This window comes from Toxorhynchites rutilus, chromosome 1 (genome assembly GCF_029784135.1).
Source record: "Toxorhynchites rutilus septentrionalis strain SRP chromosome 1, ASM2978413v1, whole genome shotgun sequence".
In the NCBI taxonomy this organism is placed as follows: domain Eukaryota; kingdom Metazoa; phylum Arthropoda; class Insecta; order Diptera; family Culicidae; genus Toxorhynchites; species Toxorhynchites rutilus.
Window position 1 is genome coordinate 150,309,346 of NC_073744.1, and position 23,617 is coordinate 150,332,962.

At 39.3% G+C, this 23,617-nt stretch overlaps 1 protein-coding gene across 1 annotated transcript; it reads right to left on the reverse strand.

Moving 5' to 3' along the window:
• Window positions 1–51: 51 nt before the first annotated feature.
• On the reverse strand, window positions 52–19,564 carry LOC129761509 (sodium-independent sulfate anion transporter). The gene is made up of 4 exons (XM_055759231.1): window positions 19,165–19,564; window positions 960–1,682; window positions 639–901; window positions 52–573 (listed from the first exon to the last, which is right to left on the reverse strand). The coding sequence occupies exons 1-4, from the start codon at window positions 19,418–19,420 to the stop codon at window positions 52–54; spliced, it is 1,764 nt and encodes a 587-aa protein (XP_055615206.1). The 5' UTR covers window positions 19,421–19,564.
• Window positions 19,565–23,617: the final 4,053 nt, after the last annotated feature.

A 23,617-nucleotide genomic window follows, 5' to 3' on the forward strand; every position in this document is an offset into this window, starting at 1 on the left:
CCAATATACAATACAATGCTTTCTCTATCTCAACAAATAATACACACCGGACTAGTTGTCCCGCAGGCTTTCTATATTCAGCGCAACACTTTGTTCGTCTTCCCAGAAGATGAATACACTGTTCGGTTCACCTCCCTGCAATCTCTCCTTCAGCGCAGGTGCAATGTTAAGAAAAATCAACCTCTGATTCATCCCCCTCAATTCCTTCGCCAGCTCCATAAGTCCTTCGATTGACGTATGATCAAAACCGACCACCGACGAGCAGTCGATCACCACAGGGATCTGCTGTCCATTGCAGACCTTGATAACCTTAGTTCTTAGAAAATCCACAACCGGGAAATATATTCCCGTCTCTGGTTTGAGCTTCAAATAACGACCTCCTTGCTGGTCTACAGTGTCCATCAGAATGGCTGGTCGTACCCAAACCTTCAGCAGACCGATCAGGCTAATGAAAACTCCAAAGAGGAGACCGATCTCCACGCCTGCAAGTAAACTTACACTGAAACAGCCAAACCAGGCAAGGGTGTCAATCCGGGAGGTTCGCCGCAGGGTATCGACAATTTTGAAATCGATCTGTAATAAAGAGTGTGTGAAACAGTTCAAAAAGCAGATATTTTCTACGTTTCAAGTAGACAAACCATAAACATCACCGAACATATCAAAACTGCCGCCAGGGTTGTTTTGGGAATGAAGTAGAAATAGGGCGTCAACAGACTTAACGCCAGCAGTGTCAGGATCGCGGAGTATAGTCCGGCCAGTGGCGTTCGAACTCCACTGGAGTGACTTACTGCCGAGCGTGTGAAAGCTCCGCATGTGGGCATCGATTGAAAGCACGATCCGAAAATATTACACAGTCCCAGTGCAATCATTTCCTGGGAAGCATCAACGATTTTTCCAGCGCCTGAAATAAGCGTAGGTTAATTTCAGAGGTATCTTGTTGGGCATAACGTGTTACTTACTAAACGCCTTCGCGATGGACACATTCGCCAGGATTGCAACGAGGGGTACCACAACGATAGCGCTGCCCAGTTCTTTCACGACTTCAAAGTAGGTAATGGTTTCATTTCCAGTATTGACACTGTATATTGGCAGCTCGAACTGGGGGATTCCTGCTTTGACATGACCAGACAATTTGAAAGGTATCCCCGTGTCTGAAGAACTCCAGCTGTACGCGATCGTCGAGGATATCAATACGATCAGGGCGTTTCTCGATAGGCCGAAGTACCAGAGAAATTTTTTCAAGATCTTTTTCTGCGGGGTGTTCTCCTTGATAGGGATTTGCGCAATCCATCGAATTGAGAGTAGAAAGACGATGGCTAGTGTTCCCAACAGTAGATCTCCGACCCTAAAGTGGATGATCTTCTCCGTCAAACTGAAAATTGTTGGAAAGAATCCGTTTGTGTTCAGTGTAATTCCGAACAGATGCTTCAGTTGGGTTCCGATGATAATAAGAGAGGTGGCCGAGGTGAAGGCCGATGTAACCGGAAGTGGGATGAAGCTAACCAGGAAACCTAGTTTCAGGATACCCATTAGTAGCTCCATCACACCCGCTAGGAACGCCAGCACAATGATGAATTCGATGGGTTTGTCTGCCGTGTACTGGAAGGTGAGTAGAGCCATTAAACTTGTCGGACCGATGGATACCTCCTTCACCGAACCGAAGATGACGTATACGAGCGAACCTGAAAGGAAAAGCGAATTTGTATGTTAAATGTAAAATTCTATGGTGGTCCCAATTGGCCTATCGGTAAGAGCGGCGCTTGCCAATATGGGGGACTCGGGTTTGATTTCCGTTCGGGCTAGAAATTCTATCGTCAAAAATCATTCTTCTGGCTTGCACTAATTCAGTGGAATTAACTAGGGCTGGTGGCCAGGTATAACCATGATGTGGGTCGCATTAGAATCAGAATAGCCGCAATATTTTTTTGACGTAGAACTACGTCTTTCATTAAGGGTGCCAAATCAGAAAACAGGTCACGTTTTCATGAAATAAAGTTAACGTTTTTTTACCGTGAACGGATTCTGGCGATTTACATACCAAACGAATCGGACATTCCCTAAGATTTGTTTGATATGCTACAAATTACAATCCCATAGTTTGTATATGGTTTAAATTGATGAAAATTGAAGCATTTCCATTTCCTCATAAATTTGTTCTATCCATTTGTGTGCTTTCCCGAACAAAGCTGTCAATAACGAGCAACTTATCGACGAGCAACTAAGGGGAAATCGTAGGATGTAAAGTCTCCGTGAACAGAGGAAAAGAAGAACGAAGGGGATTATTTGCCTAGAGTACAAACAGCCCGCATGACTGGAGACAAGTGAGAGTGATAGCCATACGAAAACCCAACAAGCCGGCTTGCGATCACAACTCGTATAGGCCGATTGCAATGTTATCCTGTATTCGTAAATTGTTAGAGAAAATGATTCTACTTCGTTTGGACAAGTGGGTTGAAGCGAACAATTTGCTGTCAAATACGCAGTTTGGCTTCCGCCGAGGTAAAGGGACGAACGATTGTCTCGCGCTGCTATCTTTTGAAATCCAAATCGCATTTGCTCGTAAAGAACAAATGGCTTCCGTTTTTCTCGATATCAAAGGGGCATTTGATTCAGTTTCCATGGAAATTCTCTCAGAGAAACTTCATAATCGTGGACTTTCGCCAATTCTGAATAATTTCCTGTACAATTTACTCTCAGAAAAGCACATGTTTTTCAATCATGGCAGCTTGAAATCTTCTCGATACAGTTTTATGGGCCTACCACAAGGCTCCTGCCTAAGCCCCCTCTTGTATAGTTTTTACGTCAATGATATGGATGATTGTCTAACTAGAAACTGCACGCTGAGACAACTTGCAGACGATGGAGTTATTTCCATCACGGGTACTAATCCCGCCATTCTGCAAAAATCCTTGCAAGATACCCTGAACAACCTGTTCACGTGGGCTCTCAAGCTGGGTATCGAATTCTCTACGGAGAAAACCGAAATGGTCGTTTTTTTCTAGGAAGCACGAACCCGCCCAATTCCAGCTTCACCTATCCGGTAAAGCGATCAGGCACTCGATGTTTTTCAAATACCTTGGAGTATATTTTGACTCTAAATGTACCTGGGGAATACACATTGCGTATTTGAAACAGAAATGCCAGCAAAGAATCAATTTTCTCCAAACAATTACCGGAACATGGTGGGGTGCCCACCCAGGAGACTTCATTCAGTTGTACAAAACAACGATATTATCAGTGTTAGAATATGGCAGTTTTTGCTTCCGATCAGCTGCCAGGATTCATATTCTCAAGCTGGAGAGAATACAATATCGTTGCTTTCGTATAGCAATGGGGTGTTTGCATTCGACACATACGATGAGTCTCGAAGTCTTGGCAGGAGTAACCCCGCTTACTCTTCGATTCACAGAATTATCCTACAGATTTCTCATCCGTTGCAAGATCATGAATCCATTGGTGATTGATAACTTCGAAAATCTACTCCAACTGACTCCTCAGTCAAGTTTTATGTCTTTGTACCATGATTTCCTTACCCATGAAGTCGCTAGCTAAGGTGGGCGCTTCAGAAGGCACACTTTTTGAAAGGCAAATTGCCTATAATGAATTTTTTCACATTTCTCGTCAGGACACACTCGTTAGTTGGCAGCGCATGTGGAGTGAAGATGAGTTCGGTCGCTGGTTACACACGATTATTCCTAAGGTTTCGACGAAAGCTTGGTTTAAGGGATTGAATGTAGGTCGTGATTTCATTCGCGTGATATCTCGGCTTATGTCCAATCACTACAACCTAAACGCGCATATCTATCGCATTGGGCTCGCAGCAAACAATCTTTGTGATTGTGGCGATGGCTACCACGACAACGAGCATGTTGTCTGGTCGTGTATCCGGTTCCATGCTGCTCGCTCTCAGCTCTCTAGAGCACTGAGAGCAAAAGGCAGACAATCGGATATCCCCGTCCGGGATATCTTAGGTAGCCGTGATCCTGATCTTCTGCTTCATCTATACCTGTTCCTCAGAAACGCCGATGTCAACGTTTAATGATGTTTCCTTCGTTGTGTCCCTGTTTCATATCCCTCCTATCCGATCTATAAACTTTTACTTAGTCGCGGCAATACATACACACACTCTTTACAGATACACGGGCCAAAGGTTGTGCAGTCCACTGATCATTCAACAAGAGCCAAAGGTTGTATCGCTCATGACAACTCTACACGAGCTGATGTTTGCGCCGGCTAGTGACCATTCTATCCTGGATTCCTCGAGTCGAGAAGACGCACCACGCTAGATATGGGGTACAGACTAGGGGGCGTTGCTGATTAATGGTCAGCTGCATCCCAAAAGGAAGTATCCCGTGTCGGGCACAGGTACAGAGCATTGGAGACAGCAACATCACAATTACGAAAACACTTGTAATACTAACCTCGAGCCAACCGCGAGTAATCGGTTACATATTACTAACATAGTTATAAGGCAAACATTGTCGAAATATTGAACTCCCGGCTCCGTCAGGTTGACGCCATATGGGCCTTAATAAAAATATATATTTTGGATAAAAAAAAAAAAAAAACAGCGGATCTTGCTGAGGCAAACTTCATTCTTCGTGAGGACACCGACTGGACAACACCGTTGCTGGGCGAGCTGGACGGCGAGGAATCGAATGGTTTTCTCAAGGCAATGGGGAATGGAGGAGTAATATGAGGAAAGAGTAGAGTTTTCCAAGGATCTTTTTGAAGACTAGAGACGAATGAACTGAAGAAGTTCAAAGTCTCTTTAATTCAACAAGGAGAGGATGGAAGGGCAAAGTTTCAGTATCGTTCTAGATGCGAAACAATGAACATCGCTTGTTCTTCCTTGTTTTGCGCCATCACATGTATTCGTTTCGGACTGAGCAGTGGACGCGACCAAATTACTCACTCGCTGATGTCTCTGGCATTGCAATCATTGCATCAAACTGACGCCATTGCATCAATGTTTTAAGCTACACAATTGTGTGGGAATTCATCAAGCTAGACTACCGTCGGCACACCAAGAAAATAAATGTTCTGGAATTTTGTCAGTGATTTGGTGACGGTAGGCAAACTCTTTCCACATTGATGACAGCTAAGTTAATCTAGACTAGCAATATTAACAGAAAGGACTTCTGTTGAGAAAAGCGAAAACGGAGATAAGGGTGTGTATATTTAGTTGCTTCAAGCCATCGGTATTTGGATATTTGTGTACGTACGTACGTACGTGCTTCATAACCCGTACGTAAAAAAATTTCATCTTCGCTACGCTGAAACCCCATTTGTATTGATAAATATATACAAGGAGGGGACATAGCGGGAGGGAATTATTTACGCTAGAGTATTAGTAATGAATCTCTGCTGAGGCAAATATTTAGCCTTTTTCCAAGCAGTTAACATTGTGTTTTCTGTCATCATAAAGGCTTCGTTGGTGCCTTTGACATTGCATCAATGCATTGAGCTGACCAAGTTATTCAATAAGTTATAATAAGTCATTAATGTATTTGGGTTCGCGAGCAGATAGAGTTTATTTCGTTTATTTAGTCACCAATAAAGTAAATGTTATTCTGGAATTTTGTATGTGATTTGGTTTCGCTTGCCGGTAGCAGAACTTTCTCCGCTAAGGATGACAGCTGCGCTTATCTCGAACATGTATTGTTCTGCGAGCACAAAAATGAATCATCAAACAATTATCGTCAAATGATTCTATAATGAAAAAAAAACATTTCAGGACGACCAAAGTGGTAAAATGGTTATTTCAAAATTTTCATAGCATTATAAAATAATATCCACAGTTATAAACAAGCGACTTGAATTAAACTACAGCATAGTTCTACGTCAACAATGCGGTCGTGTCTTGAACACAACCTTCTATAATTTTTTTTAAAACGAAAAATCATCGAAAATCGAGGTTTAAAGAAAAAAAAATTGAATTACTCGTTGAAATTTACTGTTATCTCTAAAATATTTTTTTGTCAAAAAAAATTTTTTTTTGCGCTTGGTCGTTTTTCCGTTTGAAAAATCGATTTTTGAAAAAAAAATTTGAAATAACTGTAAATCTCAACGTGTCATGCAATTTTAAGACATTTGGCATCAATTTTTTTTAAAACCCCGATTTCCGGTGATTTTTCAGTTTTCAAAAAACTCAAATTTTAACTTCTTGTCAAAAGGTTAAATTAGTACGAAAAAAACCGAAAATAAAACAGAAAACGATCAGCTTGGATACACACGTGCCTCCGCCCAGATAGTTGCTGAGCAGAGTTCTAGAGTGATGAAGAGTTGAGAATAGATTAATGTAGACTGGCTACCCGATGATTTAGATCGAATATAGTGAAACTAGTTTGAACTATACTGATCAAGGTTCATTTGCGACTGAACACTGTTCGGAACAATTTGTGCCCCTTCTATACATATCTGGCACATAGTCATTTGAATAACCTATTCTTAGATTGGATTGCTTTTGGGTTGTGAATAAAGTGTTTTAAAATAGAACTAAAAATTGTTTGTTGTATCTTTGCTGGCCGAGACAACACGATTAACAAGAATTAGGGTAAGTTGGGGGGATTTGGACATACGGGATGATTTGGACCAAACCGTTATCTCAAAAAGTACGGCTCAACTTGGATTTTTATAATGTATTATTAGGCTGTCAAAAAAGTCCTGCGGTATTTCCGCGAGGTGTCGTTGTAAGCGCGTAGTTCTAGTTGTATTCATTGTATCGAGTCATACTATAGCTTGTTGGAAAGGTATTTTTGCGCGCTATAATATAGTCCTTGATAGTGTTTGGTATGGTTAAGTCGTTCGCGAGTTATAGTGTCGCAAATATGGAGCAAAATAAAGAAAAAAACCGACATATTTTACAGTACTACTATGACAAAGGCAAAAATGCATCTCAAGCTGCCAATAAAATTTGTGCAGTTTATGGACCCGATACAGTTTCCATTTCCACCGCACAACGATGGTTTCAACGTTTTCGTTCTGGTGTAGAGGTCGTCGAAGATGCGCCAGGCTCCGGAAGGCCTGTCGTCGAAAATTGCGACAAAATCGCTGAATTAGCCGAGAAAGACCGGCATAGTAGCAGCCGTAGCATCGGCCAAGAGCTGGGGATAAGTCATCAAACCGTTATTAACCATTTGAAGAAGCTTGGATTCACAAAGAAGTTCGATGTATGGGTGCCACAAACGTTGACGCAAAAAACATCTTTGACCGTATCGACGCATGTGAATCGCTGCTGAATCGCAACAAAATCGACCCGTTTCTGAAGCGGATGGTGATGGCGATGAAAAGTGGGTCACTTACGACAACGTGAAGCGCAAAAGGTCGTTGTCTTCCATCAGGACAACGCCAGGCCACACACTTCTTTGGTGACGCGCCAAAAGCTGCGGGAGCTCGGATGGGAGGTTCTTTTGCATCCGCCGTATAGTCCGGACCTTGCACCAAGTGACTACCACCTGTTTTTGTCCATGGCGAACGAGCTAGGTAGTCAGAAGTTAGCCACAAAAGAGGCCTGTGAAAATTGGCTATCCGTGTTTTTTGCCAATAAGAAAGCGAGCTTCTATAACAGGGGTATTATGAAGTTGGCATCTCGTTGGGAACAAGTCATCGAACAAAACGGCACATATTTGACTTAAAACAGATGATTGTAACTAATTTTATGAACAAATGAAAATTCAAAAAAAAATACCGCAGGACTTTTTTGACAGCCTAATATGTTTTTCCTTTGTTCATGGGGACACGAGAGAACAAAATACGGATGAAACGTGCTGTGCTACCGACACTCTGTTAATCAGCTATCCCCGTCCCTAAATAATGCAAACCAGAGCGATGCCGCAGGAAGACGAACGGAAACTTATTTGAGTACTCGAGACTTTGGAAATGCATATGAAATTGATGTGGTTGATGGCTGCGATAATAATTTTTCCCTTGTATGCTGCTCATAGAATAATTGATGTTATTAAGTACTGTTATTATTATTCACAATGATAATTTTTCTATTGTAGAATAATTGATACTGATAAGTTATATGTTATTAGTATAATGTATTCTAAGTATGTGGAGTTAAATGTAATCAAATACATTTTTTGAATTAAAAATAATTATTAAAAAATATTTTCATAATCCTTGATAGTTAATCATCACAAGTGAGAAGCAAAATTTTCACTGATATTGCACCAATGTTGGACCAACAAATCGTAGTTTGTTTGACATTTGTGCCTACCATTTTTCTTTCGTAACATGTACCAGTGATTAGTAGGGTAGAAAATGACTAGAGAATTGGTAACATGTACCAAAAAATTCGTCGTGTTTACTAACTATTCCTCTCAGTGTATAAAGCCACGATTAGACGTTGTGAGCAAGGATGCCAGGTGATTTCTTCAAATGTCTTCACATGGTACGAAAAAATGTCTTCAAATATTTTCACAATCATATCGGAGGAAATAAAAATTCATAATACTTTTGAACAAAGTTTCGACAATATGTATTCCGACCGCTTGGAGTTCTTGTAAAAACTTGAAGTTAAAGTAAAGGACGCTTTGTTGTTGAATGCATTCTATTGTGGATTTTCTGCTTGGAAAAGATTTAAAAAAAACAAGCGAATGACTCTTAGAAGCCCTACTTTTTTGACGATATTTTCGGCCAATAGTTAGAATTTCTTGGAAATAATTTCTCTCAAAAACTCATGTACTCTATCATACTGAAATGTCTTCACATATTTCATAATGTCTTCAAAATGTCTTCACAGCAATTCAAATGTCTTCAAACCTGGCATCTCTGGTTGTGAGTTAGGTGCGCTACACATACAACGTCCCGTCGCCATGAAGTCAACGTAAAGGAATGAAATGTTAAATATTCTCCCATGAAAATTGTATGGTATTGTATGGTACATAGACCATCAACGGCAATTTTGACGTCGGCAAAATAAGTCCAAGAGAATAGTTGACGGGACGGTGACGGTGACGCTGTATGTGTAGCGCACTTTACTCGGTTGCGAGTAAACGTCAAACGATCCGAAGAATTACGAACGCACCCATGCCATGCCGAAATTTGACATTTGATTTTTAATGAGGCCACTCGCCCTTTTAAATACAAAAAAAACTTTGAAGTAGCTCGGCTGCGGGTAGCCCCATACATACAAATCAAATGTCAAATTTCGTGGTATGGGTGCGTTCGTAATTCCTCGGATCGTTGGACGTTTACTCGCAACTGACAAGTAACTGACAACGTCTAATCGCGGCCCACAGAAAAAACCGCAATTACTTTTTCTAATTTATTCTGGGGTGAATGTTATGGGGGCGAAGTCCCCATTTAACGAGGATAGGGAATCGAGAGCAGAGAGAGCAGGAAGAGTTGGGCTTGAATCAATGCGTCTAAAACCAAATACTATGATTTGCCTCTGATTGGACCTGTAATGCGACACTAATAATTGGAGATTTCATCCTCTAATTGGACATTTTTGTACACATTCTCTTTGCAAGTTTCTACAACACGATCAATTTTATGGAGTGTTTTCAACCATTTTCCAACCATTTTACTAGATTATGTATTTTGTACACTTTTCTATTTTTCACTTTCCTGTTTCAATTTGTTTTTCACATTGTGTTGTGTTTGTTGATATGTCTAATTACAGGTCATAATGGCCTCTAATGCGACGTTGAGGAGTGCTTCGAAATATCCAATTAGAGTAAACTGACCAGAGTCCCGCATTTCAACAAAATGTCCCGCGAAACGTCCCGCATTTGGCAAAAGAAACGAAAATGTCCCGCGATATCAATATATGTCAATATCACAATTTGATCATGTTGATTTTCTTAAATGGACGAATCTCAAAAAAAAACTTTTATTTGGCAGACTGTTCAAGAGCGCTTCTAATGCATAAAGATTAATACGTTGAGCTGGTTTCATCGCACCGACATTGGAATGTTTGTTTGTTTAGAGAGTATCAGTTGGAAGCGACAGCAACAAAATTAGAAAAAGATTTTTATAAAAGTCCCCTATTGATCCGCAAGTACCAACGTGAGTCAGACGAACAGTTCATCTTTGGTCCCCTAGCTCGGTCAGGGCTTAACGTTTTAAATAATTCGGAAGAACTAGTGTACACTCGACAGGAAGAGGCAGAGTTGTTTGATGAAGTATCGTAAACGAAGCGCTGGGCGGTCTTACGGAAGTTGGCCGGAACCTGCACCATGACCGATAAAAAGATGTATATCGGCGTGTTATTTTACCTTGTCGTGGTTTGTTGGTCGTCTGTCTCTCTATTTTGGCCATTTGCCCAAAAGTTTTCTATCGGGCGCAGCTGGGGAATGTTGGGAAGGTTGGTGGTCTTCGCGACAATGTTTATCTCCAGTAGATCCATCCCTATCAAGCATCAAGTACGTCTCGTCTTTCATTATGAGTACGAAAAGAAGTTTTTCACTTCTTTCGCCGGAAAGAAGTTTTTCACCAGCACCTCAAGCTACTCCTTCTGGGTGATTGCCTGCTGCTCAGATACGGCCGGTCTCGTCTGACGCTTCCGCATAAAAATGTCCATTTTTGGCCAGATTCTTCTCCACCGTTTGGCCGGTTGCTTCGATCTCCCGGCTTAAGGAGCGGCAAAGAGATGATATTGTAAATACCAAATCGGATATATCTGGCGGACACAAAGTGCCTCGGAATGTCCAACTCTTTCGCTGTGGGGTGGAGCTTGCAGTATGGAAAAATTAACAAGTTGGTTCATCGCCATCCGAAATTAGTCCTTTTTTTTAAATGCATACGTTAACACTAAAATCGATGAAAAATGAATTGGAATTTTCGCGCCTCCATTCGGTAATTTGAAGAAATTTGTAGGATTTAAATCGTGCTTGCCAGGCGTAAATGCTTTGATTGAGCGAGTGATTTTAAAAAATAAATAATACTGATCATTTTAGACTCACTAAACTATGGTTTATGTTCAAATAACGTATATACATAACGTTTTGTTTTTTGTGTCCCGCGTTAGACCTCTGACCATCTGGTCACTTTAAATTAGAGGCAAGTCACTGTACATGCTGGCTTACGAATCCAAGTTTCTTGTGTTCAACCTTTAACCATCACTCACTATAATATACACTATTCTGGTTAGAATCACTACCTATGAGAATTCAGAAATGTGGTTCCCAGTTATCATCTACGGCATGTAAATGACATTGGAATAAAACAAGGTTTTCTGCAAGTTGCGGAAGAAAATATACCGAAACAATTTCCGAGTCTCCTCATTCTGTTAGTATCAACTCAACAATCGTTCAACCGTGTACTGAAATGAATTTATCTATTCATTTCAATACAGTATTTACAGCCACCGATCCATACCCAGATTTTCACTTTTTTTTCAAGGGTGAGGCTAATATATTGTTGCCTATATTCGAAAATTTCACACGGAAGTTGTCTCATCATATAAACGAGAAAAACGATGATGCCGAAGTGCCATTGTTACCCACTACTTGTGCCGCGTGTTTGCTAGTAGTGTTAACGGAACAGATAATAACTTCGGTATTTGATCTGATGAGTAATTTAGTATCTTATAATGCGTTGCATGCATGCAGAGTATAGTTTTGAAACTCTCCCTGATCACGAAAACGCATTTATTCAACGATTATTTACCCATAAACGCCGCATACAGCCCATAGTGTGACGGAAGTCCTGCCAGTGGTGCGTACGCGAGGCTCTGGGGTATGATTGTCATACCGAGCGTGATACCTGCAATGAAATCCGCCAGCAGGTCTCCTTTGCCATATCGTGGAGCCCAACTAAGAATACCGATTCTTCGCTTGACTCCAGTTTGTATTGCTCTAGCGTGACAGCGGAACAGTTTGCTCCGCGTCAATAGACGCCACACTTTGTAAGCCATTCCCACATTCGCAAGTCTCTACACCTCACTGAAATCACTGTGTCTCGCGCGAATGATAGTTGATCCAGCTCGATCCACCCGATTGTGAATACGGACTGTAAATCACACTTCGAGTAATGTCGCTAGACAAACAGAGGCAATTTAAATACATCTGTGCGACTCATACAGTATCTATCGAAATGTACAGGGTTATCCACTTCATGGATCTAGGGGTAAACTAAAATATCTAGAGGAGGGATGATTCTTAATCGACCACACAAATTTTTGAGGCCTCTCAGGACCTAATACATTTATTTCTTTGAGACTTAAACATTGTAAAACCTTATTCGGGGAAAATTATTAGGTTAGTGAAAAAAAAATCCTTTGTTTTTGAGTGAAATTCAAACCTTTTTTCCCAAACTTCGGATTGTCCGATTGGGTCAAATATGCATCGTTTTACTGTAAAATTTGTTGCCATTCTAAAGGAAGCTTCATAAGGATTTTTTCATAGAAATCTTGGTCCTTATTGACGAAAAACTCTGGCTGTCGATTCTTAAAATCTTCTCTTGATCCCAATTTTTTATCACTTAGGAAGATTTGCAATGTAATAGAAAGGTGGTAATCGCTTGGTGCCAGGTTTGGACTATACGGTGGATGCATTATAATCCTAATCGATCTCCCGGAGTTTCTGCCGAGTCACTATAGACATTTGTGGTCTTGCGTTGTCCTGATGGAACACAACACCTCTTCTGTTAGCAAATTCTGAACGTTTTTGTTCAATCGCTAGCTCCAAACGGTTCAGTTGTTGGCAGTAGAGATCTGAATTTAGTGTATTGCACTAAAAAAATGAAAAAAATTTAAATGAAAGAGGCCGAGTATTCGTGCTGCGTGATTGGGTTGGATGATGCAGGGTTGGACTAATCCTAAGTAAAAATCTGGCAATGCAGATAATTGATGTTACTGATGTTACTTGATGTTGATGTTACTGATTCATGATACGATTTATTTCCCAAAATCAACCAGATACTGTATAATCGCCGACGATTGTTGTATAATTAGCATACTTGACATCGACGTATGTTCATTTCTAATTCGAGTAATTCAAACAGGGGGATACTCACTAATAAGAACATTGATTTTCGCAGCACAGCTCACATTGTAAATTGCTTGAGTACACTAGATAGATTCGTAGAACACGAGAAGTTATTTACATTATGACTGTTTCATCTGTTCGAAATCCATCGATCACAATTGAACACACAATGCATAGCAGATGCTTTGAAGATGCAATTGAAGAACGAAAATTTTTCGCATCGTGAAAAATGTCCAATTTCAAACGCTTATTACTCAGTTATTTCATGATGGATTGATGAGATTTTTGCGTCAATAGATATTATTTGGCACGTATTCAGACTTTTTTTGGATTATAACACTTACAAATATTTTAAATATCCTGCTTGCACACCCTTTGTATCAGATTTACATAGCTAAACCATGTAATTAACGCATTTCAATTCTGATCATGAGTTGTGCGATTCACTAATGTTGTTTTGTCCACATGATTTTTATGGCAAACGCTTGGCGCGCTGCAGTTTGTTTATTGTGTCCTTCGCGCATAGCAGAAATAAAGTTTCTCTGTGTTGAATGTGTTGCGATAAACACTTTTAAAATGCCAAAGAAAAGGCAATATTCTGAAGTAAGCCTAAACTATGAATAGATTAATATGATGACAGTAAACTCAAGCAATGAGAAATGCAACATCTACTTGAAAATTCGGATTTTTTCATTCAAAAATGGTGATTTCTATAACCGGAAAAACCATGATCATTTTTTGGACAAACCATGGTCAGAGGTGGGCAAACTATGATCATAATTTCTCTTTGAGGAAAATCGTTAAAAAACATAAAAATTTGAATATCTTCAACGCCTTATGGCGTATCCCGTCTTAGGTAGCCGGGATCCTGATCTTCTGCTTCATCTATACCTGTTCCTCAGAAACGCCGATGTCAACGTTTAATGATGTTTCCTTCGTTGTGTCCCCGTTTCATATCCCTCCTATCCGATCGATAAACTTTTACTTAGTCGCGGCAATACATACACACACTCTTTACAGATGCACGGGCCGAAGGTTGTGCAGTCCACTGATGATTCAACAAGAGCCAAAGGTTGTACCGCTCATGACAACTCTACACGAGCTGATGATTGCGCCGGCTAGTGACCATTCTATCCTGGATTCCTCGAGGCGAGAAAGACGCACCACGCTAAATATGGGGTACAGACTAGGGGGACGTTGCTGATTAATGGTCAGCTGCATCCCAATAGAAAGTATCTCGTGTCGGGCACACGTACAGAACATCGAAGACTGCGACATACCAATTATGAGAACACTTGTAATACTAACCTCGAGTCAACCGCGAGTAATCGGTTACATATTACTAACATAGTTGTAAGCAAACATTGTCAAAATATTGAACTCCCGGCCCCGTTAGGCTGACGCCATATGAGCCTTAATAAAATATATATTTTGGATAAAAAAAACGCCTTATGGTAGTATTAGCAACTAGAGACTTGGGGCTTTTCAACAAACCCAAACGTAGATTTGCATTTGCTAGTTGCGTGAAAACACCCTAAATCGGACAAACCAAGATCATTTACACTGTATGAAATATGAAACTAACTATCGAACAATTGAGAAATTTCAACCGTTATCCAAAAAGAAATACAATGGTAGACATTCGTTTAGCCGCACCATATTTTTTCTCAATATTTTTAAAAATAAGTCAATTATTTGTACAGTTTTGTTCATAAAAGACTATTATTGTTTATTTTCATCGAATTCATTCTAAAAAAAAGCATAAATTCACTTTTTTGTTTTCTAAGTAATTGAAATATGTGGACATTCGTTTAGCCGCTTCCTAAAATTTATATAAAAGAAAATTTGTGCGGCAAATTTCGAGTCCAATCGGTAGCTAATATTTAGTATGTCCACCTCCATTTCGGATCACTTTGAAAACTCGTTTTGGCATCGAGTCAGACAGCTTTTAAAGTGTTGCCATATTGATTATAGCCCAACACTCCTGAATTACTGCCTCGAGGCTGGAAATGTTGTCAAATTGTCATCCGTTTGCATAGACCATCTCGGCCAAGATTCTCCATAGATTCTCTATGGGATTGCAATCGACTGCAAGCAGGTCATTCAAGAAGCGGAATGTCCTTCTCAGCAAACTAGGATTGGGCGATCTTTAGAAAAAGATCGATCTTGCTGGATCGATTTTCTAAACGGCGCAGGGATCGATTCACTGATTAAATCGGTACCAAAGAATCGATCTTTGCTGAATTGATTTTTTGAAAAATCGAATGCCTTTTTTCCAATTTATTCACTTGTTTTATATAAGTATTATATTTTCTTTAAACGTGAAATGAACATTTCACATTTCTATTCAAACACCAAAGGCATTTCAATTTGATTCTCAGAATGAAGGTCAAAAACAAAAGTTTGAAAGCCCAGAAAAATTGTATTTTCCATGCATTCATTCTGAACCGTCATCATTTAATTAAATAAATTAATTGAAAATTATTATTAGAAATTCAACAACTGATATTCATCTCCGCTGACAATACTCCATTTAGCATTTAGTCGAAAGTAGTCTCAGTTCTAGAAAAGAGCGCTTCAGCTGGACCCGATGTCAACCATTCTATCTCGTCACAATTTCCACTGGCAGCATAGTGAATTTAATGGTGTAAATATAACTTGTGAACACTTGTATTCTAATGACCAAACTTTCAAAACTGCTTCTCCTAAATTTACGACCAGTGATTTGACAACCTTGGAAGATGTTTATGAAATTGTGGTTTTTGGTGAGAATCAAAAACTGAAAAACAAATTTACAATTTTTTTTCCTACGATCAAAAAGATAGGAAAGATGCCATTGGAAATCGGGGAGGAAAAGATCGATCGTCAAAATATCGATCCAAGTTCGCCCGATGCTATTCACTGTCACTACTTTGGCATCCTCGAAAGCTATCCAAATGTTCAAATCAAGTTTTTAAAATTTGTCAGGTGGTGAGATTAAAATCGATGTACATTGAACAAAAAAAACTCTAAGATCGAAAAAATCGAAAGAAAAAGATCGATCTTTACGATTTTTTAGGGTACAATGAATGAATCGATCCAAAAAATCGGAAATCGAAATGGAAAAGATCGATCTTCTGAAAATCGATCCAAGATCGCCCAATCCTACAGCAAACCATGCCTTCGATTGCTTGGAAACGTGGATATAAAGGGTGTGTCACATCAAATTGCATCACGGAAAAAACGCTGTAGAAATTCGCCCAGTAGACCGATCCTTTTGAAATTTTTAGACAGTAAAATAGAAACTATTAAACAACTTTTGGCATTTTCCATTTTTCATACTTCGAGCCCAAGCCCGTATGCTCGTACCTTCCTCTTTACCCCGTCCATAAGGTTCTGTACAACGTCAGGTTGTAGTTTTTTTTAACAGAAAACCATTTTCTCTTGAAGTCCGCCTCCGATTTGACAACTTTTGGGTTCTTCCGGAGGGCCTGCTTCATAATCGCCCAATATTTCTCTATTGGGCGAAGCTCCGGCGCGTTGGGCGGGTTCATTTCCTTTGGCACGAAGGTGACCCCGTTAGCTTCGTACCACTCCAACACGTCCTTTGAATAGTGGCACGAAGCGAGATCCGGCCAGAAGATGGTCGGGCCCTCGTGCTGCTTCAATAGTGGTAGTAAGCGCTTCTGTAGGCACTCCTTAAGGTAAACCTGCCCGTTTACCGTGCCGGTCATCACGAAGGGGGCGCTCCGCTTTCCGCAAGAGCAGATCGCTTGCCACACCATGTACTTTTTGGCAAACTTGGATAGTTTCTGCTTGCGAATCTCCTCCGGAACGCTGAATTTGTCCTCTGCGGAAAAGAACAACAGGCCCGGCAGCTGACGAAAGTCCGCTTTGACGTAGGTTTCGTCGTCCATTACCAGGCAATGCGGCTTCGTCAGCATTTCGGTGTACAGCTTTCGGGCTCACGTCTTCCCCACCATGTTTTGCCTTTCGTCGCGGTTAGGAGCCTTCTGAACCTTGTATGTACGCAGGCCCTCCCGCTGCTTGGTTCGCTGGACGAATGAACTTGACAAATTCAGCTTATTGGCGACATCCCGGACCGAACTTCTCGGATCACGTCTAAACTGCTTAACTACGCGCTTGTGATCTTTTTAACTGACGGAGCATCCATTTTTGCCGTTCTTCACCTTCCGGTCGATGGTTAGGTTCTCGAAGTATCGTTTTAGTACTCTGCTGACCGTGGATTGGACGATTCCCAGCATCTTACCGATGTCCCGATGTGACGGATTCTCGAAATGAGTGCACAGGATTAATTCACGACGCTCTTTTTCGTTCGACGACATTTTTCCAAATTTACGAAAAATTGACAGTGAAGCATGGCCAACGTGATCTATACACTCTTATCTGATTTTAAAGCGAAAGCTGAAGATATAATTCCTAAAAATTAAATTTCTACAGCGTTTTTTCCGTGATGCAATTTGATGTGACACACCCTTTATGCATTATCCTGCTGAAAAAACGATATCCTCGGTAGCGTTATTCTCAATATGGACAATCAAAACGTCCTCCACTAATTGAAGATACTTTTCAGTGTTCATTCGGGTGAAAATGAAACAAATGGGAAGTTTGCTGTGATAGGAAACGACTCCCCAAACTTCCGCGACTTAAATCGTCGACTTGAATTGTACCAATAGCAACTGTAACAGTCCGGGTCATCCAAATTGAACTTTTTTCGCCGGAAAATAAAACATTTCTCCATCCCAGTTTCCATTCCATGTAATGCCGGGCGAGAATGAGATGGTTCTGCTTATGGGTGGCGGTCAGTTTCGGCTTCCCCTGAAGTTTCTTCCACATTATGTTTGGTGACTCGTTCAAGATGCGCGCAATATGCCTCTTCGTTACTGGAACAACCGATTCTGCCTTAATGTATGAGCAGGACATCGTTTCTTGGTTGCTTCGTGTCTCATTCGACCTCTAAGACGCAAAGTAACTTTGGTGTTCCCATTTGTTGGTCGTTATATCCCATATTTCAGGCACTATTTAAAGAAATTCCGTACCACTTTCTCAGATCGACCAATTTTTGTTACGATCAAGCGATTAGAAAACTTTTGTTCACTGAATATCTTTATTATTTTCCGCCCCTCTTCCGTCATTAGAATACCTTTCGCCATTCTTTTAAATTCTACGTAGATCACTAATCTGACCAACTTCTTACGTTGCACATCTAATGTTTTTTTTCCAATTGTGGCTAAACGAATGTCTATCACTCACTCTAATTGATCGAAATGGAAGATAAAAGCTTCCTTCTGTACTCACAATTATTGCTCACTCACTTTCTGATAGATTTACGAGAGTTTTGCATCAATCATTTTGGACACTACATAACCATTCATTACAATGAAAATGAATAAAATTATATATTTTATGGAGTTCTAAATCAAGGTGCCTGGGGAAATCGGCGTATAGATGCAAGTCGGGGGTATTTATATATTGCAAGTAAGGTGAGTGATACGATTAATTCTGGCAAATAAAATTTGAATTTGGAACTTGAATGTTGGTTGCTTCGTGAAATTTCATATCAATGACCGATCATGCATTGTGAAATATTTAGTGGAAGTGTATGTAGTGCTCCCGTGGCCGAGTGGTCAGCGTCCCACATTATCATGCCGGGGATTTGGGTTCGATTTTTCGTCAAAGAAATTTCTTCCGTACTGTGATGACGCGTATTCTAGAGCTTGCCACTCCAGAATACATCCAAGGCGTGTCATTCGGCTTAGAAATCTCAACTAGGTACTACTAATAAATATGAAGCAAGTAACCACGTTGAGAAGTCAAGTTGCACTGGGAACATTAGTGCCATCCAGTAGTTTACATTCAAGTTCCAAATTTAAATTTTATTTGCCAGAATTAATCGTATCAGTTCAATGCCGTCAACGCGACTAGAATTCCATTGCAATTCCAGTATTTTACTTCTGACGTACGAATCACATGTTCACATCTTCCTGCAATTTCATATTCAATGCAATGTAGTATAAAACAATAATTAGTATGTAAAAATGGGGTTGGGATAAGAGCAACAAATACCACAGCGTAATCGTACGTAAACTAGGTGGTCATGTCTCGAACAAAACTTTTAAAACTTTATATCAATAAACCGACTTCCACAGGCAGGCATTATTCGCGAATAACATCCGAAAATGAATAAAAAAAAGGCTAGAAATATTTCATAATATCCACTCACCCATGAAAGCGGCATAAAGCCCGTACTGGGACGGAAGTCCTGCAATGGCCGCGTAAGCAATACTTTGTGGTATAATTGTTAGCCCGAGCGTAAGACCCGCGATAAAATCCGAGACCAAATCCTCTCTATCGTATTTCGTGATCCAGCTCAAAATGTTGATTCGGCGCCGAAGGAAGGATACCTTCGACACCTTGGGTTCGGTTCTAGGCTTCCCTCCAGCATGCAGCTGGCCTAGTTCTTCTTCGGCGCAGGACATTTTATTTAACACTTTCCGCGAAGGAGCAAAGTTACTTTGTCTTAAAACATTCAAAACCAAAAACGTTGTAGTTCGGAAAATCTCCAATCCTATCCCATGAACAGACGTGACTAGTTTATCAGTACGACCTTGTCGTTACCAAAATATCCAGATGACTAGTACGTACATCTATCACTCGATCACGTATCTGCCGTGAGATGAAATCTCTGCTCTATCTTGTGCGAGATGCTTATCAGGCAATTATGCACAAGTAGATGTGTTAGCATTCTATTTAGCGCAGCATTCATATCTTAGACCGAGTCATCGGAGATACAGTGCGCACAGTAATAATACGCGCTTTGCTCAATTATGACGAAATTCGTATTAAAAAAAATCTTCCATCACCCACCGAGAATATACTCTTTATTATATTTGTGTCAACCTTATCTCATTATCTCAATGTCGATGCATGAATATGCTTAAATTATGCAATGACTGCTAATATAGCCTCTCTAATCATGCTGCATATTTCGCTGAGTACCAGTGAATTTTTCTAGTACTTTTTAATATGCTTACATTCAAATTGAATTATCAAAACCATTCGAAAATTGATCCGTTCGGAAAAAGTAACAATACATTAGAATATGAATGATTCATTTTTTTGTTGCATAAATACATATTTGATTCCAAAGTTTTTGTTCTAATACATGTTTCCCACAGTGATTGATCAGCCATTGCTTTGCGTCTAAAGTAGGGGAACCCGGGGCAAGAGTGCCACCTTAAGCTAATACGCGTTTTTGAATGCTCTTTTGTTATATTTTATTCCATTTTTTTTTGCTGGTTTGTTCATTTATACTCCTATTTAGGTGTAGCTATGCACCAAATTGTTCAAAAGTTATGTTTACCATTAAAATGTTTCATTTACAAAAATGATGTTTTTGGCTTGTATTTTTCCAGTACGGGGCAAGAAAGCCAATCTTATAAAAATATAATTTTTGATGAAAAAAGCACTGTGAAATTCAAGGTGGTTCCAGAGAACGCAAACTCAAGTTTTGGTGGCGTTCACGAAAAACTAAAAGCCAATCTACTCCGGCCAATTTGGATGTTTTGTCAAAAGAGTGATCTAAATTATTTCACTCTGCGATTTTATACCCTAGGTTCGGGATGCCGTGTGTGGTCAGCCCATAAAATAACTTCTGCATATTAAGGATGTGACTCACGAGTTACTCCTCATGTTGTTTAGAAATTTAAAACGGCCTAACTTCTGCACATATTTGGCCAATGTTCTTCTGGGCAAACTATATTCCTCCGCAGCTCGTCTCCATGATTTACAGAATGTACGGCAACAATCATAGTTTCCATCTGTCACTGGTTTCGGAACGAAATCCGTTCATATTTACAAACCATGATCACAACAAACACAACCACGATTACACTATTTGCGTTTGACAGATCGAATTCGAGATTACGACTATGGCATTTTTACCTCGGTAATGATGGCTCCTTTTGCCCCGGAAGTTGAGAGATAACAAATTTATTTTTTATTGAAATAAATGCGTACGATTTAAATTAGTTCATACAGTAAGTTGAAGAAAAATGATTATTCTATTTATGGGTCATGCATACATATAGAAACTGAGGGTATTTCGTTAATTTGCGCCTGTGCGTTCTTATATAGATTGCAGTTGTAAGAAGCTCAGTTAGTATTTATCTGTTTTCCAATAAAATATATTTAAGGTTCTGGCTGTAATATGTAAGATACATGCACTATCTGTATAAAACAAAGTTCTTTTGTTAAATAATTCTAAAAGATGGATATAGGCAGAATAATCAGATGGACACTCTTGCCCCGGGTTCCCCTATAAATGAAAAACTTAATTATAAATTTATTATCTTGTCAAATGCTGATCATTTTCATCTATCCCTCCTTAATACTTTGCGGACCGCTCACGACATTTCTCGTTTTCGCGTTCCTTCTTTACGGACTTGTGTGAAATTAGCGAATAAAAGTTTTTGTTGCTTGCAAGTTTCTGTTCAACGTCTTGCTAGATTTAATGAATAATGAATTATTTTAATTGAAATAAATTGATTGTTGATCAAGTAACAACCTTCAAAATCATGCTCATTAGATAGCGAATTGAATCATTCATCTTTCCACATAATTCATTTTTTTCTTGATCGTGACAGAGAAAAGAAATCTCTTTAAAGCATAATTTACATGGATTTACACGGAATATTTTACAGGGAAATTTGTATTTCGATTTATGTAGATGTAGTGGATAAAATATTGGGAAGAAATGAGAAATCGATTTCTTTCTGTTTTTTCAAAGATAGCAAATTCAATTAACGTTATCAACTATCTTTCATTTGATTTCTATAACGTTGTTGTGGACCATTCAGTACAGAGATATTATTGTATGAACGAGAAATTTCGAATTCGTTTTTGATAATAAATAGTTCAATAAATAATCATCGAAAAACAGTTTTGAAAACTCTAATGAATTCTATACATCCAGGATTTTTTACGTGGGTGATAGAATTTTGTTATAAATTGTCGCAGTACACCATAGTAGATGTACTTTGAGTATTTTCTCAAATTTTCATTTCCAAGCCTATTGAGAATGGGGAAAACGGAGAAACTAATTTTTTCACTATAGCACTTATAGTGGACCATATAGGAGAATTATCTTATTATTATCTGAAAAAATCACACATATCTAGAAAAGGTGTAGGAACACATTTAAATACGAATTAAAACAGTACGGAATCTCCAAATACTAAAAAAAAATTCAACATTTCAAGATTTTTTTAGTACTTAAATTTTTTAGGAATTTATTTTTTGATTATATTTCTCGATATATCATAGTAAGATGCCCTATAAGTATTTTTTTCCATTTTTTATCTAAAAGCTATTGAGAATGGCGTGCTAAAAATTTAAAGGTACCAGGTTTTTCACCATAGATCCTATGGATAGGGATTCGAAAAATAGTCAAAATTTCTATACAATAGAAATTTTTACTTCCTTTTTACTTTTTACTTCCTTACCCAGCCAGACCCTTTCCCCCGTACAACTCGTGAACGTTTTGGCCAATAACTTTTCTCATACCCTATTCGGACCAATGAAAATTTGGCTAAAGATAAATAAAAATATTCTTTATCGAATGAGTACTATCTCAAGAATGTGTTTTCGGTCCTTTCAAATTGCTTTTTTTCAATTTTCTTTAAAATAATTAATTTCAACTTATTTATTGATAATTCGTTTATTTTTACAGGCTCAGTTACATAAGTTTTAAGGAGACGAATCTTTAACTATATTTTTATAACTATATATGAACAATTTGCTAATTCTATGGCTAGTAAGGTAGAAAACCGATTACTCGCGGTTGACTCCCTCCCATACAACTTGGCCTATAACTTTTCTCAGACCCTTTTCCGATTAATCAAATTGTGGCTGGAAGATAGGTGAAATATTTCTCTATCGTATAGCTTCGATAACTGTATTCGAACAACTTTTTGACGTAGGACCACGTCTTTCATTTCTATACCGGGGTGTAAAATCAAAGTTTCGAAAACGAAAGCGTTACGCCGGAGACCGAGATTTTGAGCGTTAATAGCTCCTAAACAACTGAACGAAATGGTATGATAAACACTTCATTCGAAAGATAAAATGTCTACGCGTTCTATACTTGTTACTTGTTTCAATAGTCTTAAAATTGCTTTCAAAACAGGCTATTGAAATCACCAATCGGTATATAAGCGAGCGCCGCTCGGAAATCCACTCAGTTCTAATTGAACAGCGATTGGAGCATGTTGTCGCTGTTATGGTGAAGCTCTTCGTTTATCATGAAAGCGCTGATGAACGGTGTCACCAAGAGCCTGTTTGTGCACCTTAGGCCAGACATGAATCCATCAGGAGGAGAGTGATGCCACAAACGGTTCCCCGGGAAGATCTCGAAGCAGCCGCTACACACACACACATACACGCGCGGAATTCTTTCCGTTTGGATGCCATTCAGCATCGAGAAAGATCCGGAAAATAATCTGCCAGTTCCTCTGGGAATTTAAAAATACATTCATGTGAAAGAGTTTATTTGAATGTTTTCTATCCATGTAACACTGTGACCAAATATGTTTCAATCAAGTGCTATTAACAGATGGTTATCGAGTTAGCATAAAGCACTGGTGGGCTTCCAGTATCGAGGAAAATGTGGAAATATC